General features: G+C 41.5%; 1 protein-coding gene across 2 annotated transcripts; it reads left to right on the top strand.

The window, feature by feature from the left end:
- Positions 1–209: 209 nt before the first annotated feature.
- On the top strand, positions 210–24234 carry ATP6V0D2 (ATPase H+ transporting V0 subunit d2). Of its 2 annotated transcripts, none has more exons than XR_010920891.1 (8): positions 210–437; positions 9511–9682; positions 11990–12168; positions 13865–13944; positions 16192–16269; positions 19598–19774; positions 23248–23338; positions 23863–23997. XR_010920891.1 is itself a non-coding variant. In XM_067553825.1 (8 exons), exons 1-8 carry the CDS (start codon positions 308–310, stop codon positions 24022–24024), a joined length of 1056 nt encoding a protein of 351 aa, XP_067409926.1. In that variant the 5' UTR covers positions 210–307; the 3' UTR covers positions 24025–24234. The 2 variants fall into 2 exon arrangements, 1 of the variants encoding a protein (XP_067409926.1); XM_067553825.1 differs by having other exon boundaries at positions 23261–23338; positions 23863–24234.
- Positions 24235–24459: the final 225 nt, after the last annotated feature.

Raw genomic sequence — 24459 nt, 5'->3', positions numbered from 1 at the left:
GGTTAAATCCTTGCCCCTTCTTCTATCTCTCCTTAGGTCATAGCAGATCCAGTCTCTAATTCTGACTGGAAGGAGTTAGATTTGTTGTCTGGCTGATTAGCTGGTGTTTTGTAAGCATCAAGCAAAGTGTAGTCAAAACTATGCTGGGAGCAACAAACAGGAAGAAACAAGTCAGTAAAAACCCAACAATGAACTGACTGGAAATTAGTGACTATTGGTCATCACCTTCAAAAGAGAAGCACAAGACTTAGTACTCAGTGCTGACACTTCCACAGAACAGCAGAGAGATTAAACCCTCTCTTTCTCCATGCCAGGGTACTCAGAGTTTTACTTCAATGTGGACCATGGCTACCTGGAGGGGCTGCTCCGAGGTTTTAAAGCTGGGATCTTGACAAATGCAGACTACATCAACCTCGTGCAATGTGAAACACTGGAAGGTAAGTCTGTTAGTTTACTAGATCGCTGATGAAAGTTTTTTTTAAAAGAGAAAAAGTCAGAAAAAGAAAGAAGATAAGGGATACTATTATTGAAAGCCAGTAGTAATCCTGCTTTTCCCTCTGGAAGAGTCCTAGAGAATTTAAGAATGAAGTCAATATGGTTTGATAGAAGTTACTCAAAAAATCTGTAGGCTGAGATTTTCAAAGAGACTAATCCCCTAACTCTACATTTTTTACCATAATTTACAGAATTATATACCTGTATATGATAGTTCACAAAACCTAGAAAAAGCTTATCATTTTGTACTAAATCCATAGGACTTTTCCATAAGGGTTGTGGTTTTAGGACTATGTACTGCATGGTTTTTAGATCATTGAGGGGCTTTCTACTTAAAAGGAGAAACTGGGTTTTAGGGAGATAAAGTTGCATTATGCTTAAATTAAGGCTTTTGTGAAGGTGACTTTGTTGCACAGGAGACAGGAACATGCAGTTGTTTCCAAAACAGCTTTTCTGCAGATCAAACTGGCCACAGACTAGATCATGCAGGCTTGTGAAAATAGACAAGCAGATGATCCGTCTCCAGGCATTTCCAAAAACATAATTAGAGCAGAGAACTTCTCTTTCACAAATAAATTAACACAGACTTTTTTTCTCCTGTATCTGAGAGTAAAAATGACAGTTATTTAACCAAAATCTTTTACATTTTGGATTATATTATGTAAAATTATTAGCATAGTGAATAGAAAAGTAAGTTCATTGTGTCTCAAACATTAGCATCTTTGCTTATGCAGTGATGGTAGAAGAATTGGTAGGAGAGGACAGGAAGCTGAAACTTGCCCACACAAATGCTCCCCTCTCCCTTACAACTCCTTACAAGGCGGGGTTAGTGGGACCTTAGAATAGCTTAAGTGTGACCAGTTCCTGTAACCTCTTTTTTACTAGTAATTATGGCCTAAGGAATTTACAAATTGTACAGATATTCCTGCTAAAGCAAGTAATTTCCATGAGTCACATATCTCCTGCTCAATGAATGTACAAGCTCTGCTTCAAACTTCTGAGAGAAATTATTGACAGAATGATTGCGTTATTAAACCTAGTGCTCTTTCTTCCTTTATCTCTTACGCACTCTCCAGGAGACAAACAGGTACATTTTTTTTTAATCTCTTGGGAGTATAAATTAGCTCCATGGCTTTTTTCTCAGGGATACCTCGCTTTGGAGAAGAATCTTATTTTTCCATACATTTAAAAAGATACGCAATTTTTTCAAAAAGTGCTCTTTCAAGAAAATACTTACTTATGTTCTGGAGAAACAGAAACATTATAGCCATTCTAGTTCATTTTAAAATTAAGACATTGTTAAAGAGAAAATAATTACTAAAATGTATCTTTCAAAAGTTTTGAACTAAGCCATCCTATTGTTATTTCTACAGTGCTATATGAGTGCATTTTGTTTTAAGGACAGATAATTTATAAGTCATCAAGATCCTTCTCTAAATGAGCTTTGCAGTACAAATTAATTCTAATGAGTTTTTATTTAATCTTGCTCCGTAATCTTAACTCTACTTTAGAACAAACACACACACAAGCAGCAGCCTGTAGCAACCCCAATTCAGTCATGGGCTTTTGTGTAACTGTATTCTCCCCATTTAACTGTTCAGGGTTTCCTTCCTTTGTAACATTTGGTAATTTTTAAAAATACTAGATTCCCTCATGTAACCCAAATTTAACATGGACAATCAAAAATCTGAAAGTGTTAAAATTACACACATCACTATTTACATGCACTATGTCTTTATACTACCCCAGAAAGGAAGAGGACGATTGGTGCACAGTGTGTTTAAGAGAGAATTTGATTATCATCATAAAACAAGGGCAGACTTCGATCCAACTGGATGTAACTAGATGTGTGTGTGTGCGTGTGCGTTTACACATACAGGTTAGATATTATATTCAGTCATCTAGAATTAAGAAACATTCAATCCTGTGTGCATATAGAGCTACAGCACATTGCTCTCAGTTCATGGATTCCACCACAGATTTCCTTTGTTATTTTGAGAATATGACTCAGTCTGTGCCTCAGTTCCTCATCTGCAAAATGGGGATCATAGAACTTTGTCACAATTCCCTTGTGAGATCAGAAACACATTCAAGAGTGTGAGGTGCTCAGATGCTACAGTAATGGGGACAATATAAAAGTACTGAAGATAGACAGATGTGCTGATTCAGTGCTTTTTTGGGGCAGTTCCTAGTGAAATCACTTCTGTGGAGTCCCATCTGCAGTTTAAGGTAGACCTCCGTAGGAATGAGGTGCTACTGCCTCTTGCTGACCCAATCTGTCTTAGGGGTTTTTTACTGCCACCCATCACCATAGCATCTGAGCACCTTCTGTGTAAAAAGTCAAAAGCAATAGCAAAGTCCCTAGTGGACTTCATGGAGTCTGACACTTTTTTCTTTATGGGGTCAGAACTCTGCTTGAGCACAGGTTTTTTGGGGGATTAAGAAGTAGTGTTTGAATTGTGATCATCACTTATGGTGGAAGCTTATTGGCAGCAAAGGGCATAACATCTCCCTTTCTCCCCCAGTAGTCTCATGTAGATATTGAAATGAATAAATGGTGTGGGTTCCTGTGGGTCCCCATGGGTGAAGGCTGTGACCTGTCCATGCCTAGGGTAGCCACCTGAAAATGCCAAGGTCAGGGCAGGCTGCAAAAGGAGAGCAGATTCTCCCAAAACTGGTGGGTGACACTGAAGTCAGACTTCCCAACCAGCCACAAACAATGCTTCTGATTCCCCACACTGGTTATCAAGAAGCCAAAACAAAAGTATACACAGTCCCCTTCACTGCATTTCAGTCTCTGGCTCCCAGTCAGCCACTAGGACCAGTAAACAGACCAGTTATTTAAAACTATATGCTCTTTACGCAGAAAGGTTCTCCTGACCCTAAAGGGTCAGCCACAGTACCAGATCAATATAAGTTTAGATCTTACCCAAAATACCACACTGCCAGCCAATCCCTTAGTAACTAAAACTAAAGGTTTATTATAAAAAGAAAGAAACAAACTATAAGAGAAGTGTTAAAGGATTAAAACAATCAGACACTACAATTCATTTGAAAGTCCATATAAAATCCATTGATTTGAAAGTCCATCAGATTTTTAGTAAAATTGTGGAGTTTGCAGGCTTGTATAGTCCCTCTGGTGTATATCCAGTATCTAGATGGGTCTCCGTCCTTTGTTTCACAGCTTCAGTTCAGTTGTAAATGAGTTGATCCAGGGTTGGCTGAAGACTGAAGACAAAATGGATGTGGTGCAGCTGCCTTTTATGTCCTTTGGCCTTTGCCATGCTGCTTGTGGAAATTTACAGGAATAAGATGGAGTCCAGAGTCACATGAGTAATTCCTGGGGACTCATCAGGTATATCCCTTGTTTCTCCCCCTGGGCCCATTGTACCCGTGAATTTCCTTAATGGGCCATTAAGCAGGCTAGTGCTGCAGCCATCCTGTCTGGGGTGTTGCCCAGAAACACAGCACAAATTGAAATATAGATACAAACATATCCATAATTTCCATTACACATATAACACATGAACATAAACATTATCATCTTACTTAGCACATCATAGCCTTTTTAACAGTACCTGACATGGCATATCTCACATGAATTAATATGATTCTGACGTATCAATGTTAAAAAATATAATAAATACCCCCCTTTCCCCCACCCCATCCAGCCAGCATGACAAAGGGTTTTAGAGTGGAGGAGCAGTTACTCATCACCTCTCTCAGAATTCTGCTGGAGAGGAATGAGTGGAGTCTCTGTAGTGATGGGCCATCTACTCCTGTTATATCATGTGGGTATATTACCAATACCTTGGGGTCCACTGTGTCAAAGCCGCAGGGACATCCAGCAGCATGGGTATGGAGATTTTACCTTGCATCCATGACCATGAGGAGAGTCTTTTAATGCTACAACAGTCTCCTTGCTCTCCCCTGGTCTGAACCTTGACTGTGAGGCAATGAAAATGTTGGCTTATGTCACATGTTGTTGGAACATGGTGGTTACTACTTTTTCAATCATTTTATCCAGGAACTGTAGGTTGGAGACTAGACAGTAGTGGAGAGCTCCTCAGGGTCAAGTGTTGGCTTCTTGAGGATTGGATGAACGATTGCATTTTTTCAAGTAATTTGGTTAATGTGCCTCTCTGAAGGAGTCACTGACTATTTCCATTAGCAGTGGGCATAGCTACTGTGCTCTGGCTTTTACCAGCCAAGGGGAGCAGGGATCAATTTCATAGGTTTGTGGCTGTAATAATTTTTCAGGGTTTCTTCAGCTTTGCCATGTATGATGAGGCCAAAATCATTCAGCAGTGATGGGGAAGATAATACAATTTGATCACGGGTGGAATTTTTTCCCCTCAGTTAGCTCACTATATACTCTATAATTACATCTATTACTTGATAGGGACCCCATCCTGAAAGAAGTTCTAGAGTTACCATATATCTGGCACAGACATTGCCTATATTTTGATCCTCTGTCCCTGTCAGATTTTTCAAATAAGAGGCAATGTCTGGGTTTTTTGCAGAACGGACATTGCAGCTCAGAAAGATCCCCAACTGGTTTGCTTCCCAGTTGGTCCCTCCCCTGCATCTGCATCTGATTGGTCCCTCACATCTGCCAGATACCACCCACCCAGGCCCCACCTCCCAGCTCTGGGGAGGACGACAGCCCCGCAGGGAGGTGCTCACTGATGGCTGTTGCTGCATCCTGGGTCTGCACCAGCCGCCCTGCCACTGAGACAGAGAGCAACACTGACCTCCATCTCAAGAGTGAGGCCCCAGGTGTCCTCTCTTGGACCCCCCAGTTACTCCTTCCCAGTTCACACACACCCTACCAGCACCCACCAATTGTAACCCTCTCCCTCTCTGGCAGTGTCCTTTTGGGAACCTGAAACATGGTAACCCTAGTCTTTCCTGAATCCCGTCTTCTGGCCTTCAAACAATTTTCCCACCTTTCCAAGTTCATCAGAAGCAAGCTCCTCACAGAGCAGGACGCAATAACTCAAAGAAGCACCAGACCTCCCAGAGCAACAAATGCAAAACCTGAAGACATATCTCCATTGGTCCAATGGTTAGCATCCCCCACAACACACCTTTGAAGTACCCTAGGTCCTATTAGCCAGGGTAGGCAGGGATTACTGTTTGCCAGAGGCTGGGTATGGGCAACGGGATGGATCACTTGATGATTACCTGTTCTATTCATTCCCTCTGAAGCACCTGGCATTGGCCACTGTCAGAAGACATGATACTGGACTAGATGGACTATTGGTGTGATCCAGTATGGCCGTTCTTATATTCTTACACATGCCTGTCACAACATGTAATGTATCTCATTCCAGTGCACTAAATGCTCCAAAATCAACTATATGTATGAAACTAGACAATCACTACACTCTCAAATAAACTTATGCAGGAAAATGATAAAAGACAAAAACACCCTATCACATGTGGGCAATCACTCTGTATCTGACCTATCAGTCCTCATCCTCAAAAGAAAACCTGTGCAACACTTTCAAGAGATGAGCCTGGAAGCTTAAATTTATAACTTCATAGATACTAAAAATCATGAACTGAACAGAAACACTGGATTTATGGTTTATTACAGCAATCTGCAACCCACTAACAAACCCCCCCTCCCAGCTGCTTTCCTCTCTATGACTGGAGGGGTTTTAACAGGCCACTTCACCTTAACTGGTCCCTTGAAATATACGTAAACTATTTATGCTAAAAACAATCTGTTCAAACCTTGTATTTAGAAGTCATTATGGAATTAGGCTATGTTTACACTAACACTTTTGTCGGTAAAACTTTTGTTGGTCAAGGGTATGAAAAAAATGGACAGAAGCACCAATGAGGACAGTGTTATGCTGGTGGGAGACGCTCTACCACCGACCATTGGGGCGTGGTTATATTATGCTAACAGAAGAACTATCTCCCATCATCATAGAGTGGATACATGGGAGACCTTACAACCATGTAGCTGCAGCAGTACAGCTATGATGCTGTAAGGTATCTAGTGTAGACATAATCTTAATTTTCCAGACCTGAAGAAAAGCTCTGCATGCTTGAAAGCTTGTCTCTCTCACCAATAATAGTTGGTCCAATAAAAAATACCACCTCACCCACCTTGTCTAATATCCTGGGATCAACACGGCTACAACAACACTGCATACAATACATATTCTGATGATCTTATCAGTGAAGTATGTTGACAGCTCTTTCCAGAGTTTGATACTTGAGACCAGTGCCTGGATTATGCAATATGGATTGACTAGCCTCCTCACCCAGCGAGGAATGCCCTTTAAGAGCAGCTGTATCCCAAGGTGCCAAGAATTCATTTGTGAGGAGTAAATCAAGGCAAATAAGTCAGTGGCAAAGTTGGAAATAGAATCATAGGGAGCTTGATTCCTATTCCTCTCTGATTGCAAGGTAATGTACTCTAACCTCTACAGATTATTTTGATACATAAGCAAAATTATCACTTTTCATCTTCATACAACATGAGCGAGTAGAAAAATATTTTCTACATTTAGATCTGATTTTAAGCATAATTATATATTTTATTTATGTCTGATTGTTTTATCATTCTTAGCTTGATCTCTCTAGATAGAGGGGAAAATATAAGTATTTTTCCAGTTAGAAAAGAAACCTGTACTGCAGCACTCTGGATACCTCCAGCTATCTAACTCCATCATCAATATGCTAGAAAGGACATAACCTTTGTCAACAGAGGCTTGTGTTTAATTCTGTAAGATTTGTTTAGCATCATTTCTTTCATAAGGAATTAGTTTATACTGGTAGTGTTCAGTCTAGTACAGGAAGAACTAGAGAAAACATTGGCGAATGCGCAGGTACTAACTGTAGTGAGTTTGACAAAAGGAGTATGTTGAATGCGATCATTGTAATGAGCCTAATCTGGTCGCTGAGCTAACAGGAAATCTGTATGCAGAAGGATTATTTTATCAAGAACTATAGCAAGTCTACTACTTTTTTCTCAACATCACTTTGGAATTCATTTGGAAATGTAATAATTGTGACCCACAAAAAACATTATCCCAAACTCTATCACCACAATCTTACAATAGTGCTACTATAGCATATGAGGCTATTATTGTAGAATATGTCAGTGGCTTTTACATATACAAGGGAATGCTGAAGAGACCTGAATACTAAAATTAGATCAAAATCCCTGGTTCTGCCCCCAGCAGTGGAAAATGGTAATAAAGCTGGGGGAAAATGGTTAAGGGAACTCATATGGGGAATCCTTAGGTGGTGTAGGATTGCTTGCTGGTGTAGTGACTTCCCCAGACTCTGCCAGTGCAGGAAGCCTGGACAGATTTTCTTATGCCTTGTTATGACCCCAGCTTCTAGAATAGCCCCTTGGAGCTGCTAACAGCAGAAGTTAGAAAAGTCCAAAGATCGGAGGCCAAATGTCAGACGAGCATAAGAGTGATCTCTCTTGAGCTGCGCTGTACAGAACTTACCTGGGGCCTGTATCTGTGCTAAGCAGTACCATTACAAGTATACATCTGAGTGTTGATATATCTTCACATACATAAGACTATAGTCCTCCTTGAGATGTAAATGATTCATCTGAACAATGGAAGAATTCTCTAATAAAGTTATAGAGCCAGATTCACTCCTGGTTTATCCCAGTTTCTACCCACATAACCCAGGAGCTCTGGGGACAAAAAGTCAACGGGAGGCAAGTTACGGTGCTGCAACAGCTCTCTCAAAAAGACAGCACTGTCAAAATAGTTAACAGAGTGAGTGGGGAAGGGGTGAGGTAGAGCAGGTGGGAGAATGTGCTGTTTCAGCCTGTAGATGAGCTTAGGAGGGGACAGGGGGCGGTGACCCTCCCTCAGTGTCAATCTCAGTGTCAACCGCACCTCCCAGTCACTGTGCCCTGAGAGAACAACCTATCTCAGCGGGGAGACTAGCAGTCCTTGGGTTCCTCAGCTGAATATGCCAGTTCCAAGTTCATGGGCCCCAGCACTCAAGCAGAATATGACCAGCAACAGTCTATGCCTGATCCTCAGGCAGGGTGGGCCAAGTGCAGCAGCTGATCCTCAGGCAGGGCAGGCCAAGTGCAGCAGTCTATAGCTCATAGGCAAGGGGATGAGCACGAATTCAGGCCTCCTGGCCCAATAGGATGTCAGGGGTGGTGTGGCAGGGGGGATAGTGGGATGCAGGCCTGTCTGACTACAACGCATCCCTACCCAGGGCCCTAACAGTGGTAGAATGTTCCATCACTGGGTCAATGGGACTCTGGGCGAAACACACTGACCAGTGCTCCAGCACGAGCCCAGCCGGAACATAGTCAGCTAACCCTGGGCTTCTTCCTACCCGTCCCAAGGTATACCTGAGTCATCCTCTGCCTCCTCAAAGTACACAGCCAGTGGTAACCCAGCAGTTCCTCGGCATCGGAAGTCTCTGGCAACTCTAGTAGTTCAGGGTCGTCGCTGGAATGGCAGGAGTCACTGGCAGGCTCAGGGGCTGGCGGGAGGCGTCTGTCTCCCTTGGTGTCTTCCCCCCAACTGAGGTACAGGGCCTACCTCTTATACTTCTGGTTTCTGTCCTGCCCCCCTGCTTCCGGTCTGGCGGGCATGGACTTCCTGGTTTCGCCCACAAGGGAGTGGATGGTCCTCCCTCAGGGTCAATCTCTGAGGGAGGCCACACCTCCTGGCTACATAGCCTATCACCCCTGCAGTATCATTCATGGGACTCTATGGAGATTAAGGCAGCCCTGCTCCAATACAACCTCTGAGGAATAACACACAGTTTGTGCTCTCCTATGGTGTGTAAACAAGCCTTGTTATAAAAGGGAGGTGCTAGACCTGAACCTGCTCTAAATGAAGAGAATGGCAAAACTCCCTTTGACTTCACTGGAAAGATGATCAAGTCTTAATATGGAAATACAGGGTTCAAAAACCAAATATATAAAGAGTTATTCCAGTTGGTTCAATTTCTAGTGTAATGGCAATTTATCCTCATGATCTCTTCTGAATCTATTTGTAGACTTAAAGTTACATTTACAGACCACAGACTATGGTAACTTCTTGGCCAATGAAACGGGCCCTCTCACCGTTTCCACCATCGATGACAAATTGAAAGACAAATTACTCACAGAATTTCACTACTTTAGAAACCACGCCTTTGAGCCACTTGCCACGTTTCTGAACTTTATCACGTAAGTTACCTGTTCATTTCAATTGCCATACTTATTCAAAGTAAGTCAGGGTAAATTTCTTGTTATTTCAATTTACACCAAGCTTGTCAAGAGTGAAATTTATTTAATACTGTATCATTTTACAGAAGTATAACTCAGTGTTCAGAAACCTAAATAAAAAAGCTATTCTTATTTGTTTCATCATGGACTAACAGTTGCGGGGGAGGAGGGAGAGGGTGGTAGGTGAGAAGGGGAGGAGGGATTTAAATTTTTCAAAATATAATTGTTTTAAATTAGGGTTTAAATTAGGGTTTAAAATTTTGAGCAAGATGAAGAAACTCATGATATGCAGGGTAGGAGTTCTAATGCAGAGTACATATGTTATTTCCATATATATAGCAAACTCTGCCTCTTGTTTAAAGATGGTGGGCTAAATATGAATTTCTGTTGTCTGTAGTGAGATATTTAGATCCTAGCAGTTTTATATGAAAGACCTCAGTGCTATTTGATCTGGTCTTGGCTTTAACAACACATAACTCAGAGAACACAGATCTGATTTATGTTGGTTTGGATGCTTTAGCAACATCGCCTCTTCTCTGGAGTAAACATTTCAGTACATGTCCTTATCTTACCTTTTAATACTCTATGACAACCTTGCAAGACTACTTCTCAACTTAGGGATAGCAATATTTTTTCCTGACATGCAAGCAAAATATCATTCATTTTTTCCTCATTATTATAAAGACGGTGGAGTCAATTTTGTGCATGGACTAATAAATGTCATAATGATTTTATAAGACTGCACTAGAGTTGTGCAAAATTCACATTTCTTGTTTCACAGAATTTCATTCAAAAGTTATTGCTGTTTTCATTTCATACAGTTTTGCATGCACATACTCCCCTCCCCCTCAGCATACACGGCGGTGTTTTGCAGTTGTGATAGTACTTTCATAGTATGTGACATGTCTTTCACTTCACTAAACTACATATCCAAAATCCTTTAAACCCCCTTTCAAACTTTGCGTATGAAATTCCAGTAACTTCTATGCTTCTCTAACAGTGTTCTCTATCAGTGAAGCAAAACTGAAGAGCAGTAGCCATTCTTAAAATGTCACAGGTAACACACTATGGCTGTGTTTCTCAATTAAATTTAGCCACGGAACCCTTTTGAACTCAATAAATAATTGCAGAACCTCCCAAACTCTTAATGGTATTTTTACATATGGGGCCAAAAAAAATGTCAAAATAAGCAAATTATATACAAACAACTAGGTCAGCGTTTCTCAAGTAAATTTCCCCGCGGAACCCTTTAGGCTCCGCAGGGAAATTACACTCATACTCAATACCCTCCGCTGAAAAATCCAGGACATCTTCCCTTTTTTGGAGGCACGGAGAACAGCTGCTCTCCGCGGCGCGATGTCACTTTCTTGTGGAACCCTAACAGTGTTCCTGTGGAACCCCACGGTTCCGCGGAACACCAACTGGGAAACACTGCACTATGGAAATCTATTCCATCCACATGTGTTACTGCCCCCAAAGTTCCTCAATGTCATAGGAACATGATGACCCTGAGTGATGGGTTTTGCATTTCAGTTTCAGAGTTACTGAAAAGGTCCAGTTCATTCTCTTTCATGGTAAAATCCATGGGAGGCTGCTAAGAGTGAAGACATTTCTGCGAGGATCCCTATAGCCATAGGGCTGGTCTGAAGGATCCTGAGACATCTTCAGGAGGCCAGGGTCGTCCACACAAGCTCTGTAGTTATAGTGTCCATCAGTCATGATAGCACAACTCCAAAGAAGCTATATTATCAGACAATTAAAAGTAGAACTCCATCACAGAGGTGGTTCCAGAGGAACTTGGAATACATGCACATTAGATACATGCGGTGTTCATGAAGTTCCTCATGGGAAACAGTAATATCCCAGAACAGCGACAGCTGCTAGTTCATCAGATGTACTTTTGGTGCAATGCATGGGTAGATCTTAAATCAAAATCACATCCTAAGGTTGCAGTGCCGCATAAAAAGACTTTCCTTACATTTCATACTTACTCCTTTATTTAGAAAAAGTCCAAAAGCACTTATATGTCAAAGCAACACTAGCGTTCAAATGTTCAAAATGTTAATGTTATCTAGCAATCACTTTTCTGTCTCAGAGATGTTGACATTTGAATAGCTGAAAACAGAATAAGTGCTTTGGTGGTTTAGGTCTATAGGGTTACTTTTATATTTAAGAAATAGTCTACTCAATACCTGTAATTTTTTAAGCAAAACTTTCCTTAAAAAAAAAAAAAATCAAGTTGTTTTGTACATTTTTTTTCAAACTCAGGTACAGCTATATGATAGACAACGTGATTCTGTTGATAACCGGTACACTGCACCAGCGACCCATAGCTGAACTTGTTCCCAAGTGCCACCCTTTGGGCAGTTTTGAGCAAATGGAAGCAGTCAGCATTGCCCCAAACCCTGCAGAGCTATTCAATGCAATTTTGGTTGACACACCATTAGGTATGAAAATGTAATAATTTCTCATTTGTCTATAAATGCTCCTCTTCACATATTCCTGATAAGTTCATTTCAGATCACACCAATAGTTGTTTCACCAGATATGATTTGTTAATTCAACTTCTGAGTATTTGGCAAGTGCAGGCCCACCGACAGGAATTCTGGGTCCCAGGGCAGAATAGTCAATGGCCCTGCTAGAAATGGATGACTGAGGTCCAAGTGGGCTTCCACCGGAAGTTTTTACTTATTTATTATGCGCCACGCAGGTTCCTGGGTGGCTGAGGCGGTATGATAAATCCAGGAAGCTGAGTAGCACATACCACCTCCTCAACTGCCCAGGAACCTGCATGGCACATAATAAATAAGCTTGGCTCAGGGGAGGGGTGGAGGGTATGAGTGGCAGGGGCCTTGGGGGAGAGGAGGATACGCATCTATTCTTCCATCTGCCCGGGCCCTTTTAAATCACCGGGACACAGGGCAATTGCCCCCTTGCCCTCCCCTGTCAACGGGCCTAGGCAAATGAACTGTAGAAGAAGATGCAGTTCTGAAATGGTTTTCAACACATTTCACAAAACATTTTTAAAATAAGAAAGTTGATTAACAATTTTTATTTAAACCTGGATAGCAGTCACATATATACGCTACCCTAGATCAGAATGAGTATTTTTATAGCCTATTTTCAGAAATATCAAATAATTCTGATAATGGTTGAATGGTTATTTCAAGGTCTACTCTAAACATATGCCAACAGCTGTTTCCATAAGTGAATCATTTAGGACAAAATCCTGCCCAGATCTCATAGGTGCCAAGGCCCCCAGTAATGGCACCAGTTATTATTATTAAATATTTATGTTATGGCAGTGCCCAAAGGTCAGGTTTGGGCACCCATTGTGCTGAGCACAGTATAAACAGAGAAAGACAATCCCTGCCTTGAATGATTTACAATGGAAAGACAAAACAGATCAAGGGATGAGGGTGGGCATACAATATACAAGCAAAGGATTGTGATGAACAATTAGCATAGCTGTGTTACACATACTGCATTTTTAAGTGGTTCAACAGCACCAAGTTGGATAGGATTTGGTGTGCACTCTCTGTGCTGTGTTGAGCCCAACTCTGTAGGTGTTCCCTGTGTAGGGAAGCTAGAGCAGGGATGGGCTAGGAAAAGACTGGGGCTGGAGGATCCTTTGTTATATGGATCATCTGATCCTTTCCCATATACAAAAACTCATAAAAATGGGGTATGGCTAGGGAAGGGAGGCTACATCTTCAATTGGGCTGGAGCAGCCTCTGCAGAGCAGCTCTATGACCTGGGAAGGAGGATTCATCTCTCCAATCCCCTCTGGAAATCTCCCCAAAGCCCAGCTCATCTACTTGTGCTAAATGCTAGGGAGTAGATTAGGGCCTTAAATAATTACTCTGTTAGTCATTCCCATCTAATGCTCTCTGGAGATTTGGGCACTGACAGCTGGGTTGATTCCCCTTGCAGCAGAATCCCAGTATAAAGAAAAAAAAGCAAAAGGATTTCACATATTTACCTTTTGCTTCTCCTCCCACTTCCCCCTCAAATTACTCTTCCTTGTAGAACAGAAACCACAATTCCTTGATTGCTGCCAAAAAGTTGGTAGGTTGCTACTCATCAGGTATACTCACATCTCCATATGAATTTATTCTGTAATTTAATAAATTCTGCTTTCAGCTGATTTCTTCCAAGACTGCTTGTCTGAAAATGACTTGGATGAAATGAATGTTGAAATAATGCGCAACAAACTGTACAAGGTAAATGCTTCTCAAAATACTATACTGTGAACTTCTTATAAAAGTGAAAACAATTTTTTTCACAAGAAAATATGATAAAATATTGAGAATTTGAAAACTATGACCATATTCTATTTTTTAAAATCTCACTAATGAAAATGCTGCAGGTGTAAAGCTAGTGTCCTACTCTATTTCCTTACAAATAACTAAAAATCATTTTAAGTTGTCAATCAAACATCACAGAATTGTTGGATCTTAAAAGATCTATAATAGGTTTTCTAGACTCCCACAATTTTTGGCATGACTAACATTGCTATTATTTACAAAAGGTAAATAACTTGAAGATTTCTAATTACTTTGATTCTACCACTTCTAATTCCACTTAGTAGTATTCACTGTTGACGTTTTGTTTATGATCAGACGAGCTGATGGAATTTTTTCAAATGTTGACGTCTTAGTATAAATTTGCATTCAATTTTCAAATGTTGACAAAAGGGAAAAACTGAGGAAGAGTGAATTTTTTCATTCAGCTCTGCATTTAAGCTAAGTGTTTTGCTTAATTTTAACTCTGCTTTTTTAGTCTGTAGCATTGCCACAGCAGCTTGTGAGAACAATTTCTTCTTTGTAGTAGCTCATTCTGCACTTATAGGACGTTTGCTGCAGCATTATCTATCTATATAGAAATGTGATTTACATCTTTTAAGTGCTTTACAAATATTAATTAGTACACAGGCCCATATCACAGGTTATTTCCAGACTATACATATTTCATTCCCTTAAAATTTTCCTCCTAGCCCATTCTCTTCAAACTTTTTAATATCCTATTTGTTCAACTCTATTATTTCTTCTTTCCACAGTTGGTGTCCCAAATTGTATGCAATATTCCAATAATGGTGCAAAAGGGAAGAATTATGCATTTGGTCTTACAAGTATTATTTATATGTCCCGAGTCTGCATTTGATTGTTAAATATTCAGTGCATTACTACTATTCATATTTCCATTTCCATCAACAATTACACCCAGGGTTTTTATTCTCCCATATTACTACTGTCCAGCCACTCAATTCTCCTTTTATAATATATAGCTTTAATTTTTATATGGTATGTGGAATACTTTGCACTTATCCTTGTTAAATCTCTTTATATCCTTCTCTTCTCACTCCTCCAAATTACTGGGGGAATCATTGCAATATCGTCTAAATTATTAAAAAGTCCCTCCTTTGCCTTCAGTTTAGTGTCAGCTCTGAATTTTATCAACGAGTTGTTCAGACTTTCCTCCAAATGGTATTGTATTGGATCCACCATGGAATCTCATGTAGATATTTCAAATGAGTTGCCTCCCATTTATGATTTGCTTTATATTATGTGGAACTAGTGACTGCTTCCTTTAATAAGATTCTGTAATGTTGTAGCAAATGTCATTCCACAACATAATAGTACATCCTTATAGATGATCCTGGAAAAAAACCAAACAGTATGTAACAGAAAAATATTTATTAACACAATGTTTACTTCTTGGATACTCAGGGGTTTCACTAAACAGGTCAAGTGCGAAGAGAGGACCAAGGCAACTGGAGTGGGAGATGCCTCATCAAGTCACAGTGGATGTGCTCTACAGCCCCAGGCAGCAGTAGCTTTGTGGGCTGCTGTGACCTAACCCAGGGTTTTGAGAGGCATGGGCAGAGATTAGCTCATATATCCTCCTAGTTACAGACCCACAGCTGTAGAACCTTCCCCCAAGCCCTTCCTTTGCATTGGACTGCAGAGTTTCCCTCAGCCATCTGCTTCCTGCACAGTGGAAGGTCACTGGATCTGGAGTCCAGAAGTCTTCAGTGCCCTCTCTGGAGGGGAGATGGGAGCCGGGGTGTGTGTGTGTGTGTGTGTGTGTGTGTGTGTGTGTGTGTGTGTGTGTGTGTGTGTGTGTGTGTGTGTGTGTGTGTGTGTGTGTGTGTGTGTGTGTGTGTGTGTGTGTGTGTGTGTGTGTGTGTGTGTGTGTGTGTGTGTGTGTGTGTGTGTGTGTGTGTGTGTGTGTGTGTGTGTGTGCAGTATTTGCTCCATAACATCCTTTAGATGTTACTAACATTTTAAGAGGAAGACATCTTAATTTTTCAAGCTCAATCTAGTAAAGCATTTAGGCACATGCTTAACTTTAAGTATGTAAGTAGTCCCATAAATTTCAATTGGAGTACCCACATGCAGTGCTTTGCTGGATTGGGGCCTTAATGAAGTTCTGTATAAAAGTATGTCTTTTTCTCCCCCTTTGTTTAGTCTTATCTTGAGGCTTTCTATAAATTCTGTGAAAAACAAGGAGGCGCCACAGCAGAAATAATGTGCCCTATTCTTGAGGTAAGAAGAGCGCAGCTCTTATGCATCTGGATATTCCATGAGGCTTTTCTAGCTCAATTACTTAAAGTGCTTTTCCTGCTCCTTTTTCCCTGATTTGTGAAATCACTTTGCCTGACATTCAACTTTTCTCTGAGTGATAAGATCTAGTAAACATCTAGGATCTGATGAAAACATTTGTTTCGGGGCCACATTCAACTGTTACGTATAGAAATAGCCTGGCAATTTCAAGAGAAGAGTCAGCTTCAATATTTTTCTATAATTGCCACCGTAGAAGAGAGTTACCAAGGTGTGCCATAGTATCAAACCGATCACTTTATAATTGTTTATTCATTTGGAATAAGGAGAGGGGGAAAAAGCAGATTAAGATTTTTCTAACAGCTTTCCCCCTGAAATTAGGTTCTGGATACTGAAGTTCTCAAATCACTGATTTTTAAAAAGGCCATTAAGTGGCAGAAATACAGTGTCATGGGGTGTGATTTTCAAAAAGTGTTTATTTGTTAGTCTAATTCTGCTCCCCTTGAAGTTAATGGTTCAAATTAGAGCTGAGCAACTTTTGGAATTTCCATCCTGCAGGAAATCCTGACATTTCCCATGTGTTGAAATGTGTGCCCGTTTAAAGTAAAAAATTTGAATTTTTTTGTGGAACAGAAATTCCAAAATAATTAATTCAGAAATGTTTTGTTTTGAGAGTTTTCAAATGAAACAGTTTGACATTCATTACATTGAAATGTTTCATTTCCATTTGTTGAAATGAAGCAATGTGCTTTGTTTAAAATAATTTCAACTTCATTATCCCTTTGTACTGCATTACAAATCTCATAAGGCAGCTCGGAAGCTTAATGCCCCCATTTTTGTCTGTGGGCCAGGCTGCCTGCCTAGGCTATACCTCCCATGATGCACCATAAAGAGCTTGGTAAGAGTGAAATCTGTGTTGCATTATGGGAGATGTAGTCCTGCAGGGAGTTCAGTGTATATGAGAGAATGGGGGCCTATATGTTAATTGGGAAATGCAATTTAATGTTTTATTGAACCGATTCAAAATGAAACAGCAAAACAAAATAAGATATTCCTATTTGGGTTCGTCTGATTCAAAATAAAGTATTTCGTTTTGATTTTCACAAAGGTAAGGTACTTTTTTTTTTTTTTTGGCGCAAATTGAGATTTTTTTCCTGTGTAAACTTTCCATTTTATAGAAACAGCATTTTCCATGAGAAAATAATTCAGACACAAAATTCTCAACCAGCTTTAGTTGAAGTCAATGGGAGTTTTACCAGTGACTTCAGTAGGAACAAAGGTAGACAAATGCGAAGCATTTTTGAACATGTCCCTTGATCAGTTGGCTATCAGTGTGGGGTTATTTATAGAAGCATTTCCCCCCCGTAACATCAAACTGATCTAAGGACATGTGTTGAAAAGTTTGTCTTTTTGCAAAGACAGCTAAAGAAATTTAATTACGTGGACAAAGAATAAGTTGCCATGCATGCCATACTTTCATACATATGCACAGGTCTGATTCTACAAACTTTACTCAAGCATGTAAGCACCCTTGCAGTCAATGGGATTATTCCAATAAGAAAGGATTGCATGATCATTCCCAAAACTACAAAAGTTACTATATTCAAATATAATTAAAATGTGCATTGCCATCAACATACTACAGATATAACAACTAAAAGTCACCCTATAGAGACATTATAGGTCAAATCCTTCTGCTCTCTTTACTTATGAAAGTAGTCCCACTAGATTTGATGTGCCTCTTCACATTAGTAAAACAAGTAGGATTTGGCTCTATTACTTATTAACCAGAAATCTTTTCATGCACACTTACTTTTTAATCATTTCCCCATTGTTTATTCTCTTTCCCTGTGCTGAAGCCAGTGCCAGAGGGCAATCAGGTCACTGTTACAACTTGTTCTAATCCATTCGCTCAGAATCTAGGAATGTGAATCTGTTCCTCAATTTGCAAAACACTGTTGCAACTGTTAAAGTGTGAGCTAATTATATTGCTCAATAGAAAACTAATTTTCTGCTCATCAAAACAGTTTGAAAGTTCACACATGCAGAAGCACTTCACATTCTAGCTAAATTCTGCTGATGCTGTATTTTGATATGGTAATTCTGATGTGAGCCCCAGTAATTAGCTGGTCCATTACTTTATTTAGATATAGATGCTATAGTAGATAGATATAGATAGCAAAGCTGTTTTTGGTCCCAAGTCTGTAAAAGAACTGGTAAACTTAAAATCATCTTTAACTTTCACTTACCTCTAAAATCTGAATTCAATCCCTCAGGGTAAAAAATGAAATTTTCTCCTGTGCAGAGGAACAAAACAAGGCCTATACGTTGGAATGAATTTTACTCTGTTTTCCCTATAGCAGTAGATAGCACAGACACCTAAAGCTGTCAGAAGAAATATAACCCTCTGCTTTAGGTGTTAGTAATCATTTAATGAAGAGAAGACACAAACCTGAAGGGCCTGAATTTGACAGATAAAATGTCTCAGTTCACCTCTGCCACTTACTTATCTGTTGTTTTAAGTCTATACATGTAACTATTTTTAAACTTTTCCATTTCATCTTTAATCTGAACAACAGCTCTCCAGAGACCCTGAAGTTACTCAAATAAATGCTGTCTATTTTTTATCTCCTTTTCTTTTAATATTTTGAGCAATGTTACTTAAATCCATAAGGGAGGAGGGGAGAGATTTCCTGGTAGTCTGCAGAATTAAATGTTTTTAGAAGCAAGAAGTAGGGAAGTGAGGGTATGGGGAATGGTTGGGTCAGTGCAAGAGTCACAGAACAAAAGCTTAACTTTCTGAAATTCTCTTCAGAGACAAAGGGAGCGAGGTAATTTATTTATTTATTTATTTATTTTGGATGAACTTCTGTTGTTGAGAGAGAAGCTTTCAAGCTACCAAGAGCTCTTGAAAGCTTGTCTCTCACCAACAGAAGTTCATCCAATAAATTATATTACCTCATCTGGCTCTCCAATATCCTGGGACCAACATGGCTACAACACTGCAAACATTCAGTTCTCTTTGGCTCACTAGTTAAATGTAAAGAAATGTTTATGATTATAGTTTATTAAAATATATGTTAATAGTTCTGAAAATTGTGTGTCATTTAGATAACTTATATAGTATCAAAAATGATAGGATCTATTGCTTGTTAACACTTTCTACCAAGTATAGCACTTATGGATTTGAGTAATCCTATTAGACTTTAATGGGACTACTCATGGCATTGAACACTAGCACTCATTATTATGCTGTTTTTCACAATCAGACCCTCTAATTAAGTCTGTTACCTGTTTTGTTTTATAAATTAAGTTTGAAGCAGACAGACGTGCTTTTATCATCACCATTAATTCATTTGGCACGGAGCTGAGTAAAGACGACAGAGAGAAACTATATCCAACTTGTGGAAAACTTTATCCTGAAGGCTTACACCTGCTGGCCAATGCAGAGGACTATGAGCAAGTGAAGTGTGTGGCAGATTACTATGCAGTAAGATGTTTCAAATGTCTTTCTATATTCCAGGATGTCTGCTTACACAAAAAGCCCTTCACATTAGATATAAGATTAAAACATGATCAAGAAAGCCAAGTATCCAACACAAGAATCATATTCAAAGTATCCAGTACAAATAGTATATTGAGTCAAAAGCTTTCAAGAAATTGACAACAGTAAAGTTGTTACACTAGTGTAGTACAAGGTGCCCATTACATCATACCTTCCAACCCCCAATTCCGTGTGCAGGTGGCGGAGACCCCCTCAGTGCAACGGAGGTTGCTTCTGGCCAGAAGTCACCAAGATCGGAGATCTCCTGGACTACGACCAGGGGGACTGGGTAGATCCCCAGGTGCTGGCTCAGGGAATGGGGCTCTCCACCCTTTGAACCCCCCAGTGAGTACTCCAGGAGGTGAAGGCAGCCTTGCCTCCCGCTGCTCAGGTCTACCTCGAGCGGGTCTTGCGAGCGGGCGCTCCCCACCCTACCCCCAATCCCAGCCCTCCGACGCTTTCCATCGGGCCCTGGCATGCGAGCCCCCCGGGCCACCCTCTCTCCACGCAACAAGCTGGCTGCAAGACCTGCAGCCAGTCCTCTTTTGAACTGCACCAAGGGACCATCTCTACACGCTCATGCTCCACACCCTTCACTTCCTTGCCCTAGTGTCCCACCCTGACACCAAGTGGCGGGACCTGTTGCCACCTGCGGAGGGCGAGGACCCCCGGTGGGCCAGTCTTTACTCCACCTTGACCCCACGGCCCACCGAGGACATCAGTTGGCGGCTCCTTCATGGAGCTGTAAGCACGGGCGTGTACTTGGCACGGTTCACCCCTCACCCCGACACCTGCCCCTTTTGCAGCACGAGGGAGACTCTGGCGCACATCTATCTGGAGTGCGCCAGGCTGCAGCCCCTCTTCCGGCTTCTCCAGAACCTCCTGCTGAGATTCTGGCTGCACTTTTCCCCATACTTGTTTTTATATGCACAGCCCATCCGTGGCCCCACAAAGTCGTGGGACCTCCTCGTCAACCTCCTCCTCGCCCTGGCCAAAGTGGCCATCTATAACACCAGGGAGAGGAGGTTGGCTGAGAGGGACGCTCTGCGACTGTGGGGCCTGTTTCCGTTCCTCTGTCCACTCACGCATCCAGGCAGATTCCTCTGGGCAGCGTCCGCTGGCTCCCTTGACACCTTCCGGGAGCAGTGGGTGCTGTCCGGGGTTCTCTGCTCGGTGTCCCATTCCAGTTCCCTCCGTTTGACCCTTTGACCCTCATGCCCCTTCCAGTTTTTTCATTAGTTGTCCCACTAAATCAGTTGAGTCCTAGGTCCAGTGGCTCCTCCCCTTAGGCTGCGGGAGGAGCCTTTAGCAGTGGCTCCCATGGAACTCAAATAGTAGCAAAACTGTTCCATGCTACTGAGGTCCCAAGAAACTAAGGTTCATTTTTTGGCAGTAAAAACTAGTCTGGCATTTCTTGGCAGATTATGGTCCCTACTCCCGTCCCGAGCCAGTTCTGGTCCCCACTTGTCTACCCCCATCCTGCAGGGACCCAGACCTCCCTCAGCCAGGGACTCCTCTCTTTTACCTGCACAGTACATGAGCCGGTATCATCAGCAGTCGAGTTCTCAGTGGACTCTCCTGCGGTCCGCTGTACAGGAAAAAACTCCCCACATGCCAGCCTGCAACATCATTTGGCCCACTCACCCCTCCATCTGGACAAAACAGTAGCAGGGACAAATTTCAGTGGTGTTGCAACCATGCAGCCAAAGTGATGCTCCAGACTGTTCCAGCAGCAGCCGTACTGATGTAGTACAGGACCAATGCTTAAAAATGATCAGGCTATGCCTCTCCAGTTCCACAGCCTACAGTACTTTGAGCAAGTGCAAAAACCTTGAGGGGTGGGGTTGCCCCCTAACTTGCAGCCCTCTCCTAACTGGCACCACTGCTTCTCAGTTGTTACCTTAGGGAAGAGGGGTTTAGGTAGCCGCAAAAGGGCAAGTGACAGCCTTCCAAACCTTCAGATCATAGGGAATTACAGGAAAGGAAAGGGCCAAGCCCACAGAGGGCCTCCCTGTCTTCTGGCTGCGTGGCTCCTGTAGGAGATGCACGGCTACTGGTGAGGCACGTCAGACATACTTCACCCTCCTCACAGAAAATGTTTGTGTGTAACAGAGACTAAGGCCTTGTCTACACTACAAAGATCTAGGTTGACTTACAGCCAGAGCATTAATTACTGTGGTGGCTGATTTCCACACTACCCTCCTTGGGTCTGTGGTGTGCGTTCTCTCACCAGGAGCGCTTCCGCCGACCTAAGAGGGGCAGTGTGGGGAGCTGAGAGCCCAATCTCTCAGCTTTGCTGGCAGTACCCTGCCAGGAACCCGGCTGACCCACAGGCTCCTGCCACGAACTGGGAAAGCTGCTTGGGGCTTCTTGCTCTGTGGGAGTGGGGTCCAGCTGCCCCGGTTTCCCCCTTCCTCACCTGCTCTCTGCCGGGAGCTGAGCAGTCTTGTCAATTTCATGGGGAGTCAGGGGGAGGAGCTGCCCGGTGCTTCACTCCTGTCCACCAGGAGCGGGGTACAGCCATTCAGTTCTCCAGGAGAGTGGGGGGATGCTGGGCTCTAGCTGCCCGGCTTTCTTGTCAATTTTACGGCTCTGCTGGAAAAATGACAGCCAATAGCTGATATAAGGAACGCAGTGCCTACACTGACACAGTGTAACCTTAACTACACCAACACAAGCCCTACATCTCTTGTTGAGGTGGTTTTATGATGTCGGCATAGCAGGAGAGTTATATCGGTGGGAGGAGCATTCATTGTGTACACCTCCAACGTTTTGTCAACAAAAGCTAACTTTTGTCAACGAAACTCTGTACTGTAGACCAGCCCTAAGCTACTGCTACTTGCAACAGTCTCAAGCACAGCTCTCCCTCTCTCCTCCAGCCGTGGTATGTGGAAAAGACATGCACAGAGAAGAGTATAGCTGTTCCCATTCTCGTGCTGAGCCCTAGCGCCACCAAGCTGCAGTAGGAGAGTTTCCACATGGTCTTAATCTAGAAGGGAAAACAATGTCAGAGCTTGTGTATTCTCTCCCTTTCCCCCCACACACTGTCATTCCATGTGAGTGCCCTCCTCTCTCTCCCACAGACAGACACACAGACACACACCTCCTTGTAGTGAAAATGTGGCTCTAAGTCACTGAAGGAGTCCTGAAGTAAATGGGGTAGTTGTACTCATGCAATAGCAATCCCCTTTGGTGCTCTCATTTAAATTGGGAAGCTCTGAGGGAAAATGGGAGGAAAAACAAGGGCAAATGCCAGTAGTATTCTCTTTCAGTACATATTTACATGGTTCGTGCATTCCAAACAACCAGGTACAATCTGCACGGGGATCTTATTTACAGAAAGTTTACTTAATATAGAGAGGGTTTGTTTGGTTTTGATAAATAGGATGAATGAGCAGATTATTTCCAATTGATGACAGTTTGTGCTTCTAGGAATACAAGGCTTTGTTTGAAGAGGTAGGAAGTGGTACCACAGAAAAGACACTGGAAGATGCATTTTTTGAACATGAGGTAAGATGTTCTAACTCCAACTATACTACTATCAAAACAACAGTTTTACTCCTCTGTGACTAGAGGTGGTTGTCATTCAGCATATAGTGCTATTTCTTCTGAGTCTGTACTGACCCAATGCCCCAACATGGTGTTAGGACATGCAGCTGCTACAGCTGCCATTTTTTGGATGAGACAAAACAGAAGGCTTCCCTTTCTAAATAAAACAAATGCCAGGACATCCTTTGAATGTGTAGATTGGTAAACCCTAATGGCCTGGCCAAATTCCATCTCAAGCAATTATAAACCACTTACTGAAATTTCCTCTACACTATTCATAGGAGAAGGTATTCATTTCCTAAACTCTTGTATAATGTTGCTGTGGTCTGTTAAAGAGTTGCCACAATTAAACCAGACATAGCTGCATTTTGATCATGCTTCTAGTGAGGAGATCTCTCATTATAGTTAATTAAGTTTGTGAAGTGCTTTAGAATCCTATTCTTCTTTAATGCTACATTTTAAAGATAGTTCTGGTTTTTCCTTAGGTAAAAATGAATGTGCTTGCCTTCAATAATCAGTTTCATTTTGGAGTGTTCTATGCCTATGTAAAGCTGAAGGAACAAGAAAGCAGAAATATTGTCTGGATTGCTGAATGCATTTCCCAGAGACATAGAACCAAAATTGACAACTACATTCCTATTTTCTAATTCAGGAAATTTATAAATCTAAAGTGCACGAATAGAATTTGTGACTATTAAAGGAGAAACGTTATTTTAAAAATTTTCACAGATTTTAAAACAATATATAGCACAATGGAAGCAAAATGAAAGCTAAGTTTTTTCCCCTTTATCAAACAATATTTGATTGAGTTGTATTTGTAATTAGTTCCCTCCCCCCATGTGCCCATTTTAATTTAGTTGGTCAATAAAAATTGCCTACAAGTTCTTGTGTGTTTATTTTTTGCCTCCCATGCCAATATAAGTGTCACTTCTATGTTTTGCACTAGTGGTTTATGAAAATCTTATCAGAATATTTAATTTGGAACTAGCAGTTTTCTTAAAGAACAGAGTTCAATATGTGCCAGTAGCACCACCATTTCAATCCTAGATCATAGGTAAGTGAAAGTTAAGGGTTTCTTCGTG

This window comes from Emydura macquarii, unplaced genomic scaffold (genome assembly GCF_026122565.2).
Source record: "Emydura macquarii macquarii isolate MOO-44397 ecotype Brisbane River unplaced genomic scaffold, CSIRO-AGI_Emac_v2 contig_1477, whole genome shotgun sequence".
Lineage (NCBI taxonomy): Eukaryota > Metazoa > Chordata > Testudines > Chelidae > Emydura > Emydura macquarii.
The sequence above is the reverse complement of the archived record's forward strand: the minus strand, read 5'-3'. Positions and strand labels throughout refer to the sequence as shown.

Coding starts and splice junctions, on each gene's coding strand:
- ATP6V0D2 (XM_067553825.1), top strand. CDS start 308: ATGCCAGGGTACTCAGAGTTTTACTTCAATGTGGACCATGGCTACCTG. Junction 16,270..19,597: donor TAATGTGCCCTATTCTTGAG/GTAAGAAGAGCG, acceptor TTATAAATTAAG/TTTGAAGCAGACAGACGTGC. Junction 19,775..23,260: donor GTGTGGCAGATTACTATGCA/GTAAGATGTTTC, acceptor TTGTGCTTCTAG/GAATACAAGGCTTTGTTTGA.